At 48.2% G+C, this 22,352-nt stretch overlaps 1 protein-coding gene across 1 annotated transcript in view; it reads right to left on the bottom strand.

Annotated features, from left to right (window-relative positions):
* SNRNP200 (small nuclear ribonucleoprotein U5 subunit 200) overlaps positions 1 to 22,352 on the bottom strand; it is a 29,929-nt gene that overhangs the window by 1,901 nt on the left and 5,676 nt on the right. The window contains exons 10-41 of the mRNA XM_039872556.1: positions 21,789 to 21,872; positions 21,523 to 21,696; positions 21,098 to 21,235; positions 20,707 to 20,862; positions 14,089 to 14,259; positions 12,782 to 12,975; positions 12,445 to 12,568; positions 11,256 to 11,405; positions 10,887 to 10,997; positions 10,264 to 10,395; positions 9,909 to 10,097; positions 9,387 to 9,584; positions 8,919 to 9,071; positions 8,732 to 8,812; positions 8,383 to 8,466; positions 7,571 to 7,677; positions 7,112 to 7,230; positions 6,671 to 6,825; positions 6,372 to 6,561; positions 6,038 to 6,211; positions 5,005 to 5,165; positions 4,492 to 4,719; positions 4,057 to 4,248; positions 3,798 to 3,976; positions 3,435 to 3,586; positions 2,891 to 2,999; positions 1,960 to 2,068; positions 1,342 to 1,531; positions 1,084 to 1,248; positions 852 to 973; positions 484 to 627; positions 209 to 385 (exon numbers count right to left, since the gene is read on the bottom strand). Of these exons, the coding sequence (XP_039728490.1) occupies positions 209 to 385; positions 484 to 627; positions 852 to 973; positions 1,084 to 1,248; positions 1,342 to 1,531; positions 1,960 to 2,068; positions 2,891 to 2,999; positions 3,435 to 3,586; positions 3,798 to 3,976; positions 4,057 to 4,248; positions 4,492 to 4,719; positions 5,005 to 5,165; positions 6,038 to 6,211; positions 6,372 to 6,561; positions 6,671 to 6,825; positions 7,112 to 7,230; positions 7,571 to 7,677; positions 8,383 to 8,466; positions 8,732 to 8,812; positions 8,919 to 9,071; positions 9,387 to 9,584; positions 9,909 to 10,097; positions 10,264 to 10,395; positions 10,887 to 10,997; positions 11,256 to 11,405; positions 12,445 to 12,568; positions 12,782 to 12,975; positions 14,089 to 14,259; positions 20,707 to 20,862; positions 21,098 to 21,235; positions 21,523 to 21,696; positions 21,789 to 21,872 (4,812 nt within the window). The remainder of the gene's footprint in view (positions 1 to 208; positions 386 to 483; positions 628 to 851; positions 974 to 1,083; positions 1,249 to 1,341; positions 1,532 to 1,959; positions 2,069 to 2,890; positions 3,000 to 3,434; positions 3,587 to 3,797; positions 3,977 to 4,056; positions 4,249 to 4,491; positions 4,720 to 5,004; positions 5,166 to 6,037; positions 6,212 to 6,371; positions 6,562 to 6,670; positions 6,826 to 7,111; positions 7,231 to 7,570; positions 7,678 to 8,382; positions 8,467 to 8,731; positions 8,813 to 8,918; positions 9,072 to 9,386; positions 9,585 to 9,908; positions 10,098 to 10,263; positions 10,396 to 10,886; positions 10,998 to 11,255; positions 11,406 to 12,444; positions 12,569 to 12,781; positions 12,976 to 14,088; positions 14,260 to 20,706; positions 20,863 to 21,097; positions 21,236 to 21,522; positions 21,697 to 21,788; positions 21,873 to 22,352) is intronic.

The following is a 22,352-nucleotide window of genomic DNA, read 5'->3' as shown; positions in this document are numbered from 1 at the left end:
CACACGGTTACTAATTTCCATCCTACACTACCCATCATCTGAAGACAACATGGCCTACCATCATCAAATGCACTCTCTAGCATGTCAACGTGTGACACCTTCAGGGGAACAAAAGCTGGAGGTCTGCACCCCCATGCTACTCCCACCCCCACCCCCACTGCAGCCCAGACACACAGCTCTCAGCTCAGCCAGGTCCAGACCAATTCACCTTGTCTGTGCAACGTTTGATGTGCTCCGAAGTGAAATGAGGCAGCTGTTTCAGGTATGAGTCCTTAGACCACATGGCTTGGGTGACCATCTGGGCCAGCTCCATGGCTGCCAGAGCAGGGCTGAGCCACCCATTGCTGGAGAGGACATCCACACAGGCCTGGATGAGCCGGATGGCCTGCACAGGGTGGGGGTGTGAGACCAGGAGGCTAGAGAGGTTGCTTCCTAGGCCCTGGGGCCTGTCCCGTGTCTGCCCCACGCTGCCCTGCACCCTACCTTGCTAAGGATCTCCTCTGTATCTGACTGCAGCTCAGCGCTCAGCTGCATACGGGACAGATGAGCCTGAAGAAGTAGATTGGTCTTGACATGTGGGTCATTGAACTTGGGGTTGTTCAGCTTGTGGGGGACCTTCTGAGCCAACTAGAAAGGGGAAGAAAAAGAAACTGGTGACAAACAGGTAATGCAGCCTGAGGCCAGCTCTCAAGTCCTAAAACTCCCCATCCTAGACTCACAACCCTTCAAAATTCCATGCGGAGGGTAGCGGGGGAGGAGGTGGAGATGCATGTGTGGGGTCTTCCTTGGCAGAGAGGGGTCCATGTGCTCTGGCACATAGGCAGGCATCCCCTGGGGCCGAGGCACCTCACCTGCCGCAGCAGGTTGTCCTCGTGGTGCCGGATCGGGATGTTTTCGTACTCGGCTGCGTTGGAGATGATCTCGATTAGCCCACGCACCTTGGTCTTGGCATTCAGGGACATGCTGAAGAGCTCTGTCCGAGAGAGAGACGATGTGGGAGCGGTTAACTGCCCAGGTCACCCTGCCTATCACCACCACCCAGTGGCTGCACCCACAGCCAAAAGCTGCCCCAGCCGGCCTCACCGATAGTGGTGTAGTTGATGTAGTAGTAGGCGGCGATCATGCCCAGGTTTAGAGGCGCCACGTCCATCTCGTCCTCTATGCTGATGCACTTGGACTGCTCCAGGTCACTCAGCGTCTGCTCCACCAGCTCTGACAAGTGGTCAGACAGGTGACGATGGGAGATGCCTGTGAAGGTGAGAGAAGTGGGGAGTCACAGGGCAACAGCCAGCGAGGGCTGTGAAAAGCACGAAAGGAGACTGTGCACCAAGGCCCACGGACCCTGCAAGTTGTAGTAGTTGGGGTTCTGCGTCATGCGGCGGTACAGAAAGGTCCAGGTAAGGTAGTCTACAGCGTCCTGCTTGTTCTCAATGGTCTTGGTGACAATCTCAGCATTGAAGTGGTCATGCATACAGTGGTCCAGGTGAGACTCCACTGGCAATGGCTCATATAAGAACTTCTTAAAGAAATCCTGTGAAGTAGAAGACAGGAACAGTCAATGACAACATGGTCTCAAAGGGCCAAGGGCAAACCAGTAGGGAAGAGGCTGTGTATGATAGAGCTAATACAAAGATGGAGGAAAACACTGCAGATAAGGTGAGCTGAGTCTGCACTGGAGTGTTGGCTGTGTATGCCATGCCACCAGCTCACTGTTACATCCGCAGTGGCAATAGGAAAGCACCAGTCACATGGGATGAGCAGTGCAAAAGGAAGATGGAACCAGCCAGAGGGCAAAGGCCTGGCACACGGAGTCAACAGCAGCAACAAAAACAAAAGGCTATGGAATTCCCTGTGGCTAAAGCTAACTACGAAAGAATGTGAGAAACAAGCAGCACAGTTGAAAGAGACACAGAAACCCTCACTGAAAAAGACAGCCTGCGTCCCAAGGCTAGGACCAACCTTTTTGGAGCCCTGGCACATGATGACACAACGCCCCTCGTCATCCTGCAGAGGGCGGTTGGCGTGCCCCACCATCTGAAGCACGTCATAGATGGGGTAGTCCACATACCTGGTGACATGGGAAAGGAGGCAGAATGCATCAACACAATGTCGCACTCAAGGTGCTTTGACTCCCTAGCGTCGGAACGCAATGCTTACACGAGGAGCCAGGGCACGTGACAGCAGACCTTGTGTTCATGAGTTCTTGTGCAGTGGCACTGTTGTCACTGCATGGTCAGTGACATACTTAACTATGCATTACCGCAGTTTTCACATGAGTTGTGACTTGTTGCTCACGGTCCTTGACCCAAAGCCACAAACCTACCTGACACCAAAAGTGAATTAACTCCTAATATAAGGAGCACACACGTGAGTCAAGCTGCCCCCACTTAATAGCTGTGTACTTTATGAGTTATCAAGTTACCTAACTTAAAACCAAATCTATAAGCAGATTCAGACGTTAAAAATAAACCATAAAAATAAAACTCATTTCAAAAATAATCTGCATTTTTTGGAGGAAAAATTATTGAGTTAAATTATTCGAGCTTTTTCTGAGAAAACCAAACCTTTTACTTCTTATTACCACAAGTTATGTGACCTAGACCAAATCACCTACCCAATCTACAACACAAACAGGTCAACTACATAATCCCCAAGTTCCTTCTGGCTGGAACTCCCTGGCTGCCCACTTGCTGAATCACAGGAGGATGACTGATGCCAATGCGAGCCCAGGTCCTGAAACCAAACGTTCTCCAACACCAGCAGTGCTGGAACCCCGGCAGGCTGCTGACCATGCCAATACCCTGTCCTCCTAGCGCCTAGTTTCTGGGTTTGCAGGTGGCATGTCCTCTAAGGGAAGGGCTCTGGGAGCACAGAGCGCAGCTGGACTCACGCGTGGATCTTGCCATTGTAGTACTGGGTGTCCATGATGATCACCAGGTGGGCGGTCACACTCAGGCCCCAGCAGAGACTCCGAGAAGCAACAACTACCTGGATGGCCCCTGTGGCAGAGAGAAGGCAGCTGAGGAAGAGTTTGCTGCCTCCTGGGCAGGTGGGGGCCAATCTGATTTCACAGCTAGAGCAAAGCTTGCTAGGAGTGAGGTCTGTCATGACTGAGAACGGAGCAATACTGGAAGAGACCTTGGCAGATCTGATGTCCCTGGAAAACCAGTATAGGGGCTGAAGGTGCTAGTCTAGAAAAGCAGGTTCTGGAAAGGTTCACCCTGGGTGCCCCCTGCTTCCTCATTAGCAAGGACAGTTACTGTTTACCCCATCGCACCACGAGATTACTGGCAGGATCCAAAGAGACAGCAGATTCCATAACCAGAGAAGCACTTCAAAAATGACGCAGAAAAATAACACTAAACGCTGCAGTTCACATGCACCACTTATGACATGCTGGATAATAGTCACAACCAGTGCCAAAGGCTCTTTACCTGAGCTGAAGAGCTGTCCCACCAGACGCCGCTCCAAGGGGCTGAGACCCTCATGCAAGTAGCCCACGCCGTTTAACAGCGTCTCCTTGAGCGTGCTGTCACTCAGCTTTTCCAGGTACGGGATCAGATCCTTCTCGGTGCAGTGTAAGAACCTGGGCGGCACAAGGCTAACTCAGCCAGAGGGTTCCGGTCCCTGGCAAACACCTGCCAAAGGTGCGGTCACCCAGCCCCTAGCCAGGGGAGCCCACCCTCAGAAACGGGACACCCTTCAGAGTGGGCCAACTTCACATGACCTAACTCCCCGTCAGCCCAACCCCCAGGGCCAAGCCGGGTAAGAGGAAGTGGACATAGCCAGGCCCCCACCTCTGTCGTTGGATGTCCGCCGCACACGTGGTGAGGATGTCAATTGCCGTAAGGCGGGTCTGCTTACGAGAAGGCACAAAAACGATGACAGGCTTCTTGGGAGAGTGCTTGGTGATGGCATGGTACACTGGCTTGGCCATGGACAATAGGCGAGTTTGCGTGTGACTGATGTTGAAGCCCTAAGGACCACAGGAAAAGGGGTTACAAGAGCCAGTACTCTGAACAAGAGGCCATGAGTGGCAGGAAAAGTGGGTCCTACCTGGATGTGCAGCTCCAAAGGCACGGGGCGCACGTTCGGGTGGAAGTTGAACGTGGAGGTGGCACTGCAGCCTAGCCAGTGGGCCACATCCTTAGCATTTGAGAGCGAGGAGCTAAGCGCCACAACACGAATGGGCCGCTCAATCTGGGAGGAGATGTAGCGCATCCGGGAGCAGATCACTTCCAAGACAGGCTGGAGGAGAGGGAGCGTCATCAAGCACCCGGACGCCCACCCTCGGCCATGGGTTACCTACGTGCACCACCTAGCACCCTCAAAATGCTCCTGGGTTCTACCTCCCAGAGGAGCCAATGTCCACTGAGAGCTCAAGTCTCACGTTGTCCCTTTGAATAAAGGGTCAAGCAGAGTGCTGCTGGCAGAAGACCTCATCTCTGGCCTCAGACCCCATCACAGGTAAGGCACCAGGCCAGGCCATACCCCGTTCTCGCCCCCGATGAGGTGGGCCTCGTCCACCACGAACAGGCTGATGTTCTGGACATTCTTGCGCTGCTTCCAGCGCCGAGAGAGGATGTCCCACCTCTCGGGGGTACCAATGACAATGCTGCCCTTGCCCAGCAGCTTCAGGTCCGTGCTGGTCTCGCCCGTCAGGAGCACCACCTTCTTGCTGAGCCTGTCCTGGAACTTCTCGTGCCAGTCCATGTACACCTGCAGGCAGGGACATGGCACATAGAGTGTCAGGCTGCGCTGGGAGGCACTTCCATCATGAAAAGAACTGAGCAACTAGGAAGCCTGGTGACCCACAGACTTCAAGCTCCATTCAGTGACAGGGTCTCTTTTTAGTTCACGAGCTGAGAGAACAACCCATAAAATGCAAACAGTCGTGCCCTGACCCACCCTGCAAATTTCAGGGCCTAGAGAACCTTGACCTGCACTTACAGATGAAAACAGCCTCTGTGTCACTTACAGGTGACACAGCACTACATCACATACCTGCTCGGCCAGTGCCTCCATGGGGGTGATATAGACGCAGCGCCCCTCCGAGTTCTGCAGCAACATCCGCAGGATGGCGAACTCCGCACAGATGGTCTTCCCACTGCCGGTGGGGGCCCCCACAAACACGTTGTCGTCGCTGTTGTACACGGTGTTGAACACTGAAAACCAGTGGTGGTCACGTGAATCCGAGGTGGACTCAGAGCGCAGCCCAGAGCTGGCAGCAGCAAGCCGGCCATCAGCATGGGTGCCAGCACGAGGGGCAATGGACTGCCCGTCTGTGCCCTCACAGTCTCCCTCCCACACACAAGCAAAGATCAAGAGTTCAGGCCCCATGCAAAGTTGTGGGGTGACAACAGATACAAAGGAGCCTGAGTCTCATTTCCTGCCAGCCCTCTCAGGGACCAGGACGCAGAGCGAAAGGGCCCTGGCTGCCCTTCTCTGTCTCCAATGCTCCATGTTTCCTGGATGGAAACTGGCTAATGTGGAAAGAAGGGACAAGCCCAGCCCAGGCATCTAGAATGGGGGAAGGTCTCCGTCCTATTTATTAGCCAGTGCAACAGGGTGCCTCTGCCTAGGTTTCTCCATCAATCAAATAGGACAGCGACAACAATATCTCACATGGTAAATCCTTCATAACGTAGGCGAGGAGAACAAAAGAGAAAGCACCGTGATATCCTCGGCCTACAACACTCAAAACCCAGACGTGCTCTGGGGACACAGTGGTCACTCAGCAATGCATGAAGGCCTCGGTCAACGCTGCCCACTCCGCCCACCACTTGAGCGTCGGGGACAGCAAGCCCCCCGAGCCTGAGAACCGACGAAGCACTGACCTCCTTGGTGAGACATGCAAAAGAACAAAGCAGGTCTAACTGTAACCACAGGCGCGTGAGACACGAAATGCCTGTTGTGCTCCACTGGTCAGCACCGAGGGGCTGCCAGGTCCATGGAGATCTGAGCACCTCACGCCCCTTTCCCACTGCAGAGGGCCCCCTACCCCGCGTTGGCCTTATAAGGCCTCCAGGACACTGACCTTGTGTCTGGATGGGATTGAAAAAGGGGAATTTGTCTTGGTAAAGGCTCTCGAAGGCACTGTTTCTCAGGGCGGACACGGGCAAGGGCTGCAGGTCCAGCAGCTCGGTGGGAGGCGGGTACTTCTCCGGCAGGATCAGGTGTCGGAAGGAGACAGGCAGCTGGGTCTCACAAGCTGCCCAAGAAGAAGCAGGCGGGTGGTAGGCAAGCAGCCCTCCTCACCCAAGGGCCCCCACAGCCCCTCTGTGCACACCGAAATCCTCCCCACAACAAGGTCATTCTCATACTCGCCCTGGAAGAATCTGTCCCCAGGGCTGTGCAGACAACACACTCACAGAGCCAGCGGTCAGACACCACACGGATGAAGTACTGAGGGGGCAGCGGTTCAAAAACAGGCACGAAGAACGTGATAAGGTGCTCGTCCTGGGCGTACTTGGCCTTGAGCAGAAAGTACTCATGGTGCAGTATCACTTCGCTGTCCACATCCTCCACCAGAATCCAAAAGGCCTCTGATGAACCATGGACCTGCCAATGTGGTCCAGACAGGGAGAGTGAGCCGGTGGGGCACACAGCACCGCCCACCCACTCTCCGCCACATGACGCCGAAGCCAGTCCTCGCCAAGCAAACCCATGCCTTTTCATCCCACTGGAAGTCCGGCGTGATGGTCAGCTCCACCTTCAAGGTGGAGCGCGTGATGGGCTGCAGATGCACAGACAGCTCCAACTTGGGGAACAGGTGGACGTACTTGTGGATGGTCTTGCCCATCTTGGGCATGCGGATGAGCTCCCCTGGGAGGACACAACAGAAGGGCATGGGGCTGCAGCCAGCCGCCTACACACTATCTGCACAGGGCCACTGGGGGAGTCAGCCGATTCTACCCCAGGGGGCAAGCTCTTCCCTTCACTTTCAGTGGAGCCCAGAGGAGTCAAAGGCCAAGGCTGAGACTGGCCCGGTACTTCAGAGGGTGGTGAGAGGTGGCCAGGACCTTGGGGCATGAGGCTCAGTAATTGCAAAGTGCGAGGGCTTAGAAAGACGACTGGGCAGTAAGAACAAGGATGACAGCACCCCACACACCTATCTCATTGTGGTTCAGGTCGTACAGACGCTCAAAAGGGAAGTTCTTTTTCTCAATCTTCTTCACTACCTCCTCAGGGAGTTTCCGGAACTGACGCAGAGGACACATGGACTGCCACCTACCCAGGAAGGGAACAAAACCCTCAGTCCCTGTACAGGGCCTGTAACAACGTATCCTCATCATGGCTTCCAAGAAGTTAGCCGTGACCACAAAAAACAGCCATTAAAGACAGGCATTCGACACTGTGCCAGCACTGGGACCTGAGAGCCAACTGTCACCCCTACTCTGCACCCACTCCACAGTTCCACCCTTCAAAGCCTTTCCCCTCTCAACCCTCCCGAGGTACATGTCCCCTTTCCTGCATCCGGACCAGAGGTCAGGTGCATGCTCCGTCTTCCCCAGCACCCTCAGCCTGGGGACCCGGATTATAGTGGCCAGAGCCAACTCCCAGGCCTTACATGCGTTTGTCAATCATCTTGCAGAGGTTCAGGGTCTTGTCTGTCAGCTGCGCCCAACCTCGGTTCAGAACAATTTCAAAGATGGCCCGCATCAACCGGCCCGCCGACTGGAGAAAGACGAGGCAATTCTGCTAAGTACTTCTGTCCCAGACCTCACTAGGACACAATCAGCCTCGTCAACTCTAAAAGGCCCTCTGTAATTCCTCTTTTCCCCCTCCATACAGCAGGCGCTTGCTGAACACAGACCAGTTAGAACAGGCGGCTTGCTGCGCGATTTTTTTTTATGCCTACAGCACCTGGTCTTCCTAGATGCTGTAGCAGGCCCGACCCTGCTTAGCTTCCGAGATCAGAAGGGATGGGGAGTGTTCAGGGTAGCATGGCCGTACACTATGCTGTGCGATTTTGAAGTTTTGCCTCATTTAGCATTATGGGCTCTTGCAAGAATAAGGGTGCTAGTGACTTGCCCTTGGACGTAAAGACAAAAAACAGCTACTATATAAAGCCTTTTGTCAATTCTGGACTTACTTATGAGTCCAGCAGCCACTGTGGGAAGCCACTCCCTGGGCAAGCGGATGTTGTCTTATGGCCTCTGCCTAAGGAGCCCCTGCACTCTCTTAAGCCCCACCTTTCCCCACATACTCCAAAGCAGTAAAACAGTGGCTGTACCACACACGCATCAAAAACTAGCCAACCAAGGCAAAGCTCGACATTCCCTCTCCCTCACTAGTGCCTCACCCACTTGCTCTAAGACACACAGGAGAGCAAAGGAACTGTTCAGAACCTGTCTCCCGGTGGCACAAGTCTGCCCTCACCTGTGTCACATATACCATGTCAGCCATCAGTGCAAAGCCCTCCAATTTCAGCTGTGAGATGAAGGCTTGGAGAAGCACATTGATCTGGAAAAAACAAGGCCAGAAAGAAGGATGGTGGTCACTGAACAATCCAAGGAAATGAACCACATTTCTGCCCTGGGCATTCATGCCACATAAAACCTTCTACTGCTTTTAATCTATAAACGTTAAGTAACCGTGACTGTATGTAGAAGAATATGTAAGGAGGATCTAGGAGAATGAGCAGGTTACCAAGCACGAACCCTAGTCCAAGGTCCACCTTTAGAAAATTCTAAACCAGGCCTTCACCCAAGCAAAGGAACCGGCTCACCTTCGCACTGGGTTCCTCAATGCTCTCCTTCACAGGGATGGGCACCCGCTCCAGCAGCTTCTGCAGCTCCAGTTTCTCCTCCTGCCACAGGAAGGAGACCAGTCAGAGAAGCCAGGGGACCAAGGAGAGACCCAGGCGGTGCCCTGGCGTTGAGTAACAGTGCCCGTCCCAACCTGCTGTGGGCTACCTCTCTCACGGTGATGTTCTTAAACTCCGAGGACAGCGAGAAGACCCTGAAAAGCTCGATCTCACTCAAGGTGGGCTTCAGCAGCTGATTGTAGGTCTGCACCGTGTCATTGGTGATGTAGTAGTGGCTGGCTATACGACCCAGTTCTGTCACCTACAAAGAAGGAAAACCCAATCCAATGCTAAGCATTAGCTGGCCGCAGCCTGTCACTGTGGACAGCAGGCACCCTGGGTAAATGCGTCGCAATCTGAGTGCCTGGCCCAAGCACATGAAGGTGGCACGATAATCCAACCTATGGTGAGCTACTGCCTTACAGACAACACAGCTGCATCCACTGCCCCCACCTAGGTCACAGAGAGAAGGCACCGTCATGCAGCACTGTGCTGTATCAGGGGTTTTGAGATCTTAAAGTGTCTCAGGAGGCTAAGACTTGCTGCGACCTCTGCCTCCTGCCCTCGGCTCCCTCACCTGGAAGTTTCCCGTCTTCTTGTCATACTTGACCAGGTTGTTCTTATCTAGCATCAAGGCGGCAGTGTGAACCAGGTCCAGTCGGCGCTGGTCCAGCAAGGGGTCTCCCTTGAGATCGTCGTGAGAGATGCCGTAGAGGGTTGGGGACCGCAGCATGCGTATGTACAAGTAGGCATAGCCCAACCAGTTCACCGCATCCTGCAATAGACAGCATGTGGCTCTCAGCACGCAGAACTGGTATCTAAAAAGCTCCCACGGACCATTAGAAATTAATTCCCAAGCAGAAGAACAGAGATTACAGGTCTTCTGAACGTTTATTAACATCTCACTGAGAAAGGGACACAATCCTTCCTAAGATCTTGGTAAGGGGAGCTGCCAGTTGCAGACCCAGGCCACTTGAGACCACTCGCACTGGTGGAGTGGGCACAGGGCCAGCGGCCCACAGCACAGGGCCACCACACTCCCAGTGCCCGGGCTGTGTCTCTGGAGCAGCCGGAGGCGCCCAAAGTGGCATCTGCCTACCTTCGCGTTTTGGACATTGCCCAGTACCACCTCCGCGTTGAGCATGTCGGGCAGCTTTGACACCATCTGGCTCTCAATAGGAAGCTGCTGGTTGAGGAGGGACAGGTAGTACTGGAGCTCCCCGTGAGACGTGATGAGTATGCCTTCACCCTTGGTGTCGTACTGGGGTCTTCCAGCACGTCCCAGCATCTGAGGCAAAGACAGCAAAGCAGGAGGGCTGTGGCCATGGCGCTGCCGGGTGGGGTCCAGGCTTCTCCCAGGCAGGCCCCTGCCTTCCCTCTGCTATCTTCTCGGCAGCCTTGCACTTTGTACACAGGACACCCTTCCTCCCGAGAACACATGAAAGGCACAGTACCTGCAGAATATCCAGAGCCCCCAGTTCCGTCCAGCGCCCCTTCTCCGGACTGTACACCTGGGTGCCTTTGATGATAACTGTGTGTGCAGGGAGGTTCACACCCCAAGCCAGAGTTGCTGTGGAGACTAAAACCTAAAGCAGCAAAGGTAATAAGGAAAATAGACATCAGCACCAGAAGGTCCATATCCCCATCTCCTCCAGGGGACCGGCCCCAGAGTTTCTAGCAGGCCTGAGGGTGTGCCATCCTTGTTGGTGGAACACCAAAGTAGAAAGGAAAGGAGTCCTTGGGTTCCTCACCTATCCAAGGATTGACCTCTTGAGGTTCTAGACACCTGAGGGGCAGAACTGCAGACCTGCATGAAGCCACCTTAGGTTATCAGACAATTAAAACCCTAGCCCTGACCAGGTCTGGCAAGACCTGGAGTCACCAACGTGCTTGCTTTGCCGTGCTTCTCAGACACTTTCCTAAACCCATTCACTTTCCCCCAGGCATGATGTGAAGAGTGGGGAGAGGCAACCCTGACCCAGATCACCCGAGCCAGAGATGACCAGAAGCCAAGACAGACACTCGGCCAACCATGGACATGCAGGCCTTCTGAAGTCTATTCTTCATGCCCCCTTACCTGAATGTGCCTGTCAGCAAAGAGATCCTCCACAAGTGTCCTGTCCACCCTGGTCATGCCCGCATGGTGAATGGCAAAGCCATAGGGCAGAAGGTCCTTCAGCTCCAGGTTCTGTGCAAGGGATAAAGACCAAGGTGATGAGGCAGGTTTCTGCAGGAATTCGGCCACGGAACACAGACAGACTGATTCGCTCTGCCAGGGGCTTTCTTTCCTGAAAGTTTTTAAAATATAAATCTTTTCACAGGAGACCCTGCTCCTACCACCCACATCCATATGATCAACCTTGACCTGCATGACAGGGCAGCATCATGATGCAGTCCTTGCTGTGTGGACAGTCCCGGGGGATGAGACCGGCCTGCCTCTCCTCACCTTGCACTGCTCAGCTTCCGTCCGCAGGACCTCGGTGGAGGCAGAGCCCTCTCGGAGAAATAGGCCCAGTGTGTCCTTCTCAAGGCACATGTCCCGGATGGCCCTGGCCGTCTTCCCCGTCTCCTTCCGGGAATGGACAAACACCAGTACCTACGGAGAAACCAGTCAAGAGACACAGTCAGAGACATAGATCCCATAGCTTCTCCCACGACGCAGGGCACCAGCATTAAGAAGCCAAGGTCTTGAAGAAGAAACCACAGCAGGAGTGCAAACTGGCTCAGAAGCCTAAACATAGCTGGCAAAATCTGAGGGGAGTGTACCACCCGGTGCAGCGCCAGAGTCCAGAATGGGAAGCTAAACTAACTGCTGGCACCCCATCTTTAACACAAGTTTACAATCAATGTGGATGCAAATTCAGGAATCTCAATTAAGAATTTTGTTCACGTACCTGATAAGATTCTACGCTACGTACCTAATAAGATTCTACGCTACCTGAAGAATGTGTCTACAAATTAACAGCTCAAATACTTAAGAAATAATGGGCACTGACCTTTAGAAAAGGACTTAAATCTTAGTATGAGATGAGCGCTATCTGTAGGAAATAAAGTCCTCCAAGTATTTAGTGCCAAGAAAAGATTGGTGTCTTCATCTAAATTCGTCTCATCTAAATGCAATGCTTTTTTTCCAGACAAAAATAAGTAACTTCTTTTCCTCAGTTTCTGTCTTGCTTAACATGGCTAAAGTCAATTACCAATGTAAAAATTACATCATACTTTCTAGGAAAACACCCTCATTCACTAGCTAACTTTCATCATTACTTTTACTGTTATCCTTTCGGTATAAGCCACCCAAATCTTTTATGGAAGGACCCTTGATAACGTAAATAAGCTAATTATCTATGTCTAATGGTTTATAGCATTGTTCAGATAATCTATTTCATCTAAACTGAGTTTTGGTAGTTGGTGGTTTTGAGGAAATGGCCCATTTCTTCTAGGTTCTCAAATTTATGTATAAAAAGTTGTTTAGAATATTCCTTTACTATCTTTTCAATGGCTACAGGTTCTGTGTAATATTCCATTTCATTCCTGATATTAGTGATTTATATCTTCTGTTTGTCTATCTTGCCTAATAATCAGCAAGTCAAAAACTCAAAAGAACAGAGTTCACAAATGATAAGCCACAGACGGACCTGATTTTTTCCAGCATGTTCCATGATCTTCTCATAGACTATCTCATTCATGATCTGGAAACGCTTGATGGCTTTTTTCTCTGTGATACCCACGTAGGTCTGTTCCAGAGGCACTGGGCGGAAGCTGGAGTTCAACAGTCAGACAAATAAATGAGGCCTGAGCACAAAATACTGAGGAAACAAATGGTCCTCTTCCTGGCCCAGGAGGGAGATCTTTTCTGGATGCATCCCACATCAAAACTGTTAAGGCCCTTCAAAAACCCAAGCCAAAAGAGCCCCTTTGAAAAGGAGAAAGAGCAAGGTCACCTGGTCAAATTTCAACCGTCTCTTCTCCTACCTGTTGTCAAAGTAGAAAAGGCCCTTGGCAGGGTCAACGCGTAGAAAGGTAGCCACGTCCTCATAGTTGGGGAGGGTGGCGCTAAGCCCGATGAGCCTGACATCCTCTTGGGTCATTTCAATGTTTCGGATGGCCCTGGCCACCAACGCCTCTAAGACAGGACCTCTGTCATCATGAAGGAGATGGATCTCATCCTAAGGAGTGGGAGGGTAACAGATGGCCTCTAGGACTGGAGAGACGCAGCCCCTCTCCTGAAAGTGCTCGTGTTGTGTAGGCACAGGCCTAACGTGCCAAGCAAAGACCAGACAAGGGGTCCCAAGCAAAGAAACTGGAAGAGGAGATAAAACTCACCATGCAGCACTCAAGAAATAACAGGCCCTGCCCGTGCTGCTTTGCTACGGCCCAAGGAAATGCAATGCTTTATGGCAAAAGAGAACTTGACATTGCAGGTAATTGAGGTCGTAACTCCACTCAAGTAAACTTTACTGAAAATGAAGCTTCGGATCAGACCACACTTACAACCCAGGCTTCACCTCTAGGCAGGTACCCTCACAAAAAACAAAGGACATCTCCCAAATGATGAGTTCACAGGGCCTAAGGCAGGCTTAGAGGCAGGGAATCTCATTTAGATGTAGACTGCATTTCAGTAGCTATGGGGTGGGTAGGGCTAGGACTTTGTAGTCCTACCAAGGCTGAGTAACAGGGCTCTGAAACAGGGGTCTGAAAACTTGTTCTTACAGGACTGACAGCCAATACTTTAGGCTGTGGCCTGAGTCCCTGCTATAAATACTCAGTCCTAACATGGTGGCACAAAAGCAGCTGTAAACAATGTAACCAATGAGTATGGCTGTGTCCCAATAAAACAAGAGCCAGCAGCCACAGATGGCCAGCCCCTCCTCTAGAACACCAAAAATCAACACTGAACTCTTTCTGCTTTCCCAGACAACTAAGACACGCTACATGTGGACTCAGTCACTGGTCCCTGAGCGCTCCTGCCTGGGTGAACACAACCTCCTGACTCCCTACTCATTCCTTCCAAATGCACGACTTTTTATAAAACCTTTTGGTGTTCTGGGAGAACATTAGTTTTTTCCTTTGTCTGGTTACATTTATCTCAAAATATTTCAACCATGAAAAAGATAAAAATAATGTGACGAACACCGTGCATCTATAGGGAAAATTATCAGTCAGGTGCAGATTCTCCTTTAATGGTCACAGCAATGCCAACTACAGGGGTCGCCAGAGGCCAGTGGCTGCAGAGAAATCCCTGGACCTGCCAGGTCCCCACCCGCAACAGCCCTGCTCACCAGGATGATGAGCCGCACGAGCTGGGTGTATGTGCGCTCGCCACCTTTGCGGGTGATGATGTCCCACTTCTCGGGGGTGCAGACAATGATCTGAGTGGCACTGATCTCCTCCTTGCACAGCTGGTGGTCACCCGTCAGCTCGGCGACAGTGATGCCGTAGGTAGCCAGGCGCTGGAAGGAGGGAAAGCATGTCAGGCAAGCGCTGGTGGGGGCCTTGGCACCACAGTTTTTATCTGCAAGTCTGAGAGCAGGTACTGGAAGCAGGCATGAACCCATGAGGGGATACCATGTGAATTAGATTATCAAGTGAACAAACCCGAGTTCACACTTGGGCAGGGGAAGCAGACAAAGGCTCTCTGGGAATTCTGGGCAGCAAGGGGGAAATGGACCCGTGCAGACTCCAGGACCTGGACCAACACCCTGGTCTACTGTCAATCCAACCATGCGAGGGCTTCGTAAATATGCCAACAACGCAGATGAAAACAACTGAAGAAAACGGCTACGGACGGGATGACAGAAAGATGGTAAAATGGTCAGAAATATAGTGGAGTGAGAGACGTCCTCAGATCTCTCCCCTTGAAACAACAATAAGTTGAACATCTAAAACTCAACAAAAAAACACCCAAACTGCACAGTACGTCTGAGCGTGGGATCTGCGCATGAGAGCTACCACAGGTCAGAACCCTGGGTGTTGGATGGTGGACTAGGAAAAACAAAGAAGCTGCCTCTTGCAATCCAAGCTCCCTGCAGAAAGAGGGGGAGGGGAGAAGGTGCAGCAGGTTCCCTGAACAGCCCTGCCTGGGAGAGCTATGAGCTCGCTGTGGCCGATGGCAGTGCCCAGGCATTGGGGCAGAAAGCAGAAAAGCGGGGATAGCAGAGAAACAACAGTTGATTATTACTAGCTGTGGTTGCAAAACATGAGGCTGAGCTACAGCCCCATCCTCCAACCCAGAGGGCTCCTCCCCACATATCCTCCGAGACCGAACACCACAGAGCCCCAGGGGAATCTGAGCAAACACTACCAAAACTGTCACTAACACTGACAGGGACTGAGACTGAGGGTAGTGCGTGTGATTGAATAACTATAAGATAAAAAAAGGCATTATTAAGAATTTATATAAAGCAGGGATCCAAGAGGATTAGACGCCACCTACTGGAAAACAAAAGAAAAACGCCTTCTTTGCAATAAACTAAAGAGAGAGCTTTATATAATAAATCTTTCTGGGGGTGGGGAAGCAAAATATACTTCCATTAATGCCCAGGCGGAGAAATAGTCCATTAAGCATCATGAGCTACCAAGGTTACAAGAAATCTGAGAAAAAAAGAGAAAAATCTCCAGAAAATAAGCTTACAGACACAGAAATATGTGACTTAAATGACAGAGAATTCAGGATGGTACTTCTAAAAAAACTCAGTTCCAAGACAAGTCATATCGACAATTTCAGGAATTGAAAAACAACTAGATGAGCAGAGCAAGGAGAATGAAACCCTCAAGAAGAACAGAATAGATCTGGAGATAAAAAACACGCTTCAAGAGTTGAAAAATGAAATAGCAAGCTTGGGAAATAGAGTCGACCAAATGGAGGAAAGGATTAGAGATATCGAAGACAGAAATCTAGAAATAAATCTAAGAAAGAAGACAGAAACCAAAGAATAAAAAAAAAATGAAAGAGAACTACGAGAACTAGCTGATATCATCAGGAGAGAAAACATAAGTATAATAGGCATTATCGAAGGCGAAGAATGTATCCAGCTAGGCTCTCCGTTAGATATGAAGGAGAAATAATACATTTTCAGACATACAAAATTGAGGGAATTCTCTACTGCGAGTTCTACTCTACACGAAATACTGAAAGGGGTCAGCTCACCTATAACAAAATAACAAAACAAAAATACATAATTAGGAGTAAACTGATTACCAGACAAATAGAAGCAGAAGAGTGCAACCCTTACTAAGAACAGGATATTATAAGCTTAAATGATAATAAGAGAATTGCTATAGCATAATAGTAATGAACGTTCAGCATACATAGGGACAAATTGAGATAATAATGACTGAAAAGGGGAGGATTTAAAGGTCAAAATTCACAAAGGGAAACAGGGATAAGGCACATGCAGAAGGAAATAGACAACTGTAATGGTAACCAGACACCAAAGACTCAGAACTGAAGTATATAACATAAGAAGAGCCACAGGGAAAACCCACCAAAGCCAACCAAAATAAAGAAAACAGAAACAGGACAAGGAAGCAATGGAAACACTGAGCTACCAGAAAGCAAAAGATAAAATGGCTATAAGAAAACCTCATTTTCAATAATCACCCTAAATGTAAATGGACTGAACTCACCAATAAAAAGGCAGAGTTGCAGAATGGATCAAAAAACAAAACCCAATTATATGCTGCCTCCAAGAGATACATCTCAACTCCAAAGACAAATACAGACTCAAAGAGAAAGGGTGGAAAACGATATTGAAAGAAAATGGCATTCAGAGAAAAGCGGGAGTAGCGGTACAAACATCAGACGAAACAGACTTCAAAATAAAAAAAAGGTAAAGTACTGAGGGATACTTCAAAATGAAAAAGTGAATCATGCACCAAGAAGACATAACACTTATTAATATCTATGCTCCCAATCAGGGAGCCCCAGAATATATAAAACAATTACTGAACGAACTAAAGCGAGAAACAGACCAAAACACTATCATAGTAGGGGATCTAAATACCCGATTGTCGGATATGGACAGATCGACCAAACAGAAAATCAATAAGGAAATAACATCCTTAAATGACACATTAGATCAAATGGACATAAGTGACATTTACAGAGCCTTTCATCCCAAAACAGCTGCTTATACATTCTTCTCTAGTGCACATGGAATACTCTCAAGGATTGACCACATACAGGAACACAGAGATAGCCTCAATATAAGAGGGTTGAAATCGTATCAACCATATTCTCAGATCATAATGCTTTGAAGTTAGAGATCAACTGTAAAAATAAAGCGGGAAGAACCACAAATACATGCAGATTAAACAACATGCTACTGAAGAATAACTGGGTCAAAGAAGAAATAAAGAGACCAAGAAATATATAGAAAGGAACGATAATGATAGTACAACATATCAAAACCTTTGGAACACAGCAAAAGCGGTCATAGAAGTTCATATCATTACAGGCCTATCTCCAAAAATAAGAACAAACTCAAATAAACAATAACGTTTCACCTTAAAAAACTAGGAAAGAATAAATGAAGCCTAAAGTCAGCAGAAGGAAAGAAATAATCCAAATTAGAGCAGAAATAAATGAAATTAAAAAAAAAACCACACACACACAGTAGAAAAAATAAATGCAACAAAGAGAGGTTCTTTGAGAAGGTTAATAAAACTGACAAACCCCTGGCTAGACTCACTAAAGAAAAAAGAACACGAATAAACAAAATCAGGGATGAAAGGGGAGAAATTAAAACAGACACCAGAGAAATACAAAGGATCATACGAGAATACTATGAAAAAGTATACAACACCAAATTTAATAATCTAGAAGAAACGGACCAGTACTTAGATACAACCTTCCTAGACTAAATCAAGAAGAACTGGAAAATCTAAATAGTCCGATCAGCAGTATGAAAATTGAAACAATTATCAAAAACCTACCAAAAAGTAGAAGTCCCGGACCAGATGGTTTAACCAGTCAATTCTACCAAACATTCAAAGATTTAACCTTGGAATACCAGGTGCTGTAGGCATTAAAAAAAATTATAAAAGTAAAGATTTAATACCTATTTTCCTCAAACTCTTCCAAAAACTTGAAGAGAAGGTAATATTTCCTAACTCATTTTATGAGACCGATATTACCCTGATACCGAAACCTGGTAAAAACACACAAAAAAAGAAAACTACAGACCAATATCTCTCATGAACATAGATGCAAAAATCCTAAATAAGATACTAGCAAACCAAATATAGCAATATATTAAAAAGCTTAAACACCACAATCAAGTGGGCTTCACCCAGGGGCATAGGGATGGTTCAACATACACAAATTAATGTCATACACCACATAAAGAAATTAAAAAATAAGAATCATATGGTCATATCAACAGATGCAGAAAAAGCCTTCAACAAGACACAGCATCCATTTATGATCAAAATACTTAACAAAATCAGTATAGTACCTTAACATAATAAATCAAGAAAGTATCTTAACATAATAAAGGCCATAAATGACAAACCCTCAACCAACATTATACTTAATGGTGAAAAACTAAAAACCTTCCCTCTAAGATCAGGAACAAGGCAAGGCTGTCCACTATCACCACTGTTATTCAATATAACATTGGAGGTCTTGGCGAGTGCAATCAGGCAAGAGAAAGATATAAAAGGTATCCAAATAGGAAATGAAGAAGTCAAACTGTCACTGTTTGCAGATGACATGATTCTCTATATAGAAAACGCTAAAGACTCCACAAGAATACTACTAGAAACAATAATACAGTAAAGTTTCTGAATACAAAATCAATATTCAAAAAGCCATAGTGTTCTTATACTCTAATAACAAAGTGTCAGAAAAAGAAATGGAAAAAATAATCCTTTTCCAATTGCAACAGAAAGAATAAAGTACCTAGCAATAAATCTACCGAAACATACGAAGGACCTATATAATGAACACTGTAAGACTCTATTAAATGAAATCAAAGAAGATACAAAAAAATGGAAAGATATTCCGTGTTCTTGGATTGGAAGAATCAAGATAGTTAAAATGACCTTATTACCTAAAGCATTATACAGATTTAATGCAAACCCCATCAAAATCCCACCGGCATTTTTTAAAGAAAGAGAACAAAAAAATCATCAGATTTGTATGGAAGCACAAAAGGCCCACCCCAAAATGCCAAACCCATTTTGAGAAAAAAGAATGAGGCTGGAGGCGCCACTCTGCCCAACTTCAAATTATATTACAAAGCGACAATAATCAAAACAGCATGGCATAGGCAGAAAAACAGACACACGGACCAGTGGAACAGAATCCAGAGTCCAGAAGTAAACTCATGTTTATGTATGCAAATAATTTTTGACAAAAAAGTCAAAAACGTACAGTGAAGAAAGGAAAGCCTCTTCAATACAAGGTGCCGGGAAAACTGGAAAGCCACCTACAAAAGAATGAAACTAGACTGTTGTCTATCACCACACACCAAAATAACTCAAAATGGATTAAGGACCTGAATATAAGACCTGAAACAATAAAATGCATAGAAGAAAACTTAGGAACGAAACTCAAGGACCTTGGACTTAAAGAGGATTTTATGAATTTGACCTCAAAGGCACGGGAAGTCAAAGCAAAATAAATGAATGGGACTACATCAAACTAAAAAGCTTCTGCACAGCAAAAGAAACTGTCAACAAGGTAAAGAGACAACCATCCGAAGAGGAAAATATATTTGTAAGCAACACCTCCAATAAGGGCCTAATATCCAAAATATACAAAGAACTCATACAACTCACGAACAACAAAAAAAAACTGCTCCAATCAAAAAATGGGCAGAGGACCCAAAGAGACACTTCTCCCATGAAGACATACAAACGGCCAACAAGTATTTGAAAAGATGCTCAACATCACTAGCTATTAGGGAAATGCAAATCAGAATCACAATGAGGTACCATCTCACACCTGTTAGAATAGCTGTAATCAATAGGATAAGTAATAACAAATGTTAGAGAGCATGTGAAGAAAAAGGAACCCTCATACACTGCTGGTGGGACTGCAAATTTGTACAGCTGCTATGGAAAAGTTTGGAAGTTCCTCAAAAAACTAAGAATTGCTCTACCATATGATCTAGCAATCCCTCTAATGGGCATTTACCCCAAATACTTGAAAACCCAAATCTGAAAAGGTATTTACACACTGATGTTCACAACAGCATTATTCATGGTGGCCAGGACATGGAAGCAACAGAACTGTCCTACGACAGACGACTGGATAAAGCAGCTGTGGTACATACAGACAATGGAATATCATTTGGCCATAAGAAAAGATGAAATACTGCCATTTGAGACAACATGGATGGACCTCGAGATAATCATGCTAAGCGAATAAGCCAGACAGAAAAAGTTGAAAATCACATGATATCACTTATATGTGGGCTATTAACCTAAAAGCAACAAACAAACATGACAAACAAACAAAGAAACACATGGACAACAGACTAGTGGTTACCAGAGGGTAGGAAAGAGGGAGGTAGATGGGGTAAAAGGGGTTATATACGTGGTGACAGAAAGAAATCTAACTATGGAGGTGAATACACAATGTTAATATATATAGCTTACTGTTAAAATGTACAGCTGAAACTTACTGGATTTCATTAACAAATGTCACCATAAAAATTAATTAAAAAAAAAAGGAAGAAAGACTTTGGTAAACCCTTGCAAAGGCAAGACAGGTCCGGGACATTCTTGCTACAGAAACACCCTACACCAGGGTCAAGTTCTGTCTTTAAAGTGGAAAAAACACCTCCTCAGACGCTGCAGAGATGCTCTCATACAAAAGCAGTGAAGCACCAGGCCTGCTCCCGATAGTGGGACAGCTGCGGTCAGCATCTTCTGAGCATTCTACCCCTTACCTTTCCAAAGCTGCCCACCATCTCCTGCACCAAAGACCGCATGGGAGCGATGTAGATGATCTTGAAGTCATCCACATTGATGGTGCCATCCATGTTGATGTGCTTCCCTATCTCTCGGAGCATGCACATCAGAGCCACGTTGGTCTTGCCGGCACCCTGAGACAGAGGTCAAGGATGAGGAGGCCTGTGCACCTGGGTGTGCTCAGTGCCCTAACTCCCTTGAGCTTATCAAAGAGACAGAGAATGGAGCATGCCTTGGGAATTTTTTCTGACCATTTAGCGTGTCTTCCATCAAAGAATGGAAAATTGGGGGATACGGGTGGAGATGAACCAGCCTCCCACCAAAAACAGACAGTACATCCCGGGAAAGCAGAAGCCCAGCAGCGCTTACAGTGGGGGCACACAGCAGCAGGTTCTCATCTGTCTCCAGGGCGGCCCGGTACAGCTTACTCTGGATCCGGTTCAGTGTTTTGAAGCCCTCGAAGCCAGCCTGGGCATACTTGGGCAGCTTCTCCACTGGAAGCAGTTGCTGGAAGGGAGAGGCATTTGTATAGCAAGGGCAGCACCCTAAGCAGACTGTGACCTTGAGGGATCGCCAGGACTGCACTTCCTGGCACCTCCATGCATCTCTCTCCACTGTAGGCCAGACCAGAGGGATCAGTATTGTTCCCCGGGCTCAAGATCAAAACGAAAATGCTCTGAAGCACCTTACACTTCCAGAATAATCTGAGACAAGGCCATACCATGGTCAGTGGGTTGAAATCCAAACTAGAAAGGAGGGGAGCTGAGGTGAAAACTGAGGAGTAATGCTCTCACCTCCTCTGAGCCAAAGGGCTTGGGCTTCAGAGCAGGTACATGCACCTCTTCGTAGCCCTTGCGCTGGCGACGGAAGGATCCATCTGGAAGCTGACAGCGTTTATTAGCCATGAAGTGGCTCCCCTGGGTAAAGACCAAGTCTTCCAAGTCGAGAACCTGCCGCGGGGCCAGTGCCTGGTACCAGGAAAAACAAACACAAAGGAAGTCAGCAGCTGAGCAAATGAGCTTCCAGCCCTCACAGTGATGGAGGTGGTCCCAGTACTGACCTCCCCACCCTGGTCCAGGTCCATGGTTTCCAGGTCAGTGTCCATTCGGGACTGCCGCACTCGCTCCCTCCGGGACCGCTCCTCCTGAGAGGGAAAAGGCAAAAAGGGCAGCAGCGAGTCATCCTAGGCTCTTGGCTGAGCTGGATGCGCAGGTGCTGACCAGCAAGTCCTAAAACAGAAAAACAGTCCTTTACATCCACACATGCCATGGGGACCACCAGCTGACAAGAGCAGCAAACAGCTTTAAAGGAACAATGCACAGTGAGTGGATTTCAGAAGCAGACGTTCAACCACTGAGCACCAATGGCTCTCCCCAAGGGGTAGAAATGGGGGTTCAGAGTTCAGCAAACACATGTTTTTTTCCTGTTTTTAGGAGATGCCATGATTTACTGAGTACACAAACAGGACAGGCCCACGGTGCCGGGGAGACAGCGGGTCAGTGGTCTCTTGACCACACCAACATGAATGTGTTGATTCTAATCTGTGCCCCTGACAAACCTCAAAGAATTTTAAAAAATACTTTTACAACTTCCTCTTAATATAATGCATTTAGCTGTGCGCTGC

This window comes from Pteropus medius, unplaced genomic scaffold (genome assembly GCF_902729225.1).
Source record: "Pteropus medius unplaced genomic scaffold, Ma_sr-lr_union100, whole genome shotgun sequence".
In the NCBI taxonomy this organism is placed as follows: Eukaryota; Metazoa; Chordata; class Mammalia; order Chiroptera; family Pteropodidae; genus Pteropus; species Pteropus medius.
Note: the sequence above shows the minus strand (reverse complement) of the source record. Positions and strands in the feature narration are given on the sequence as shown.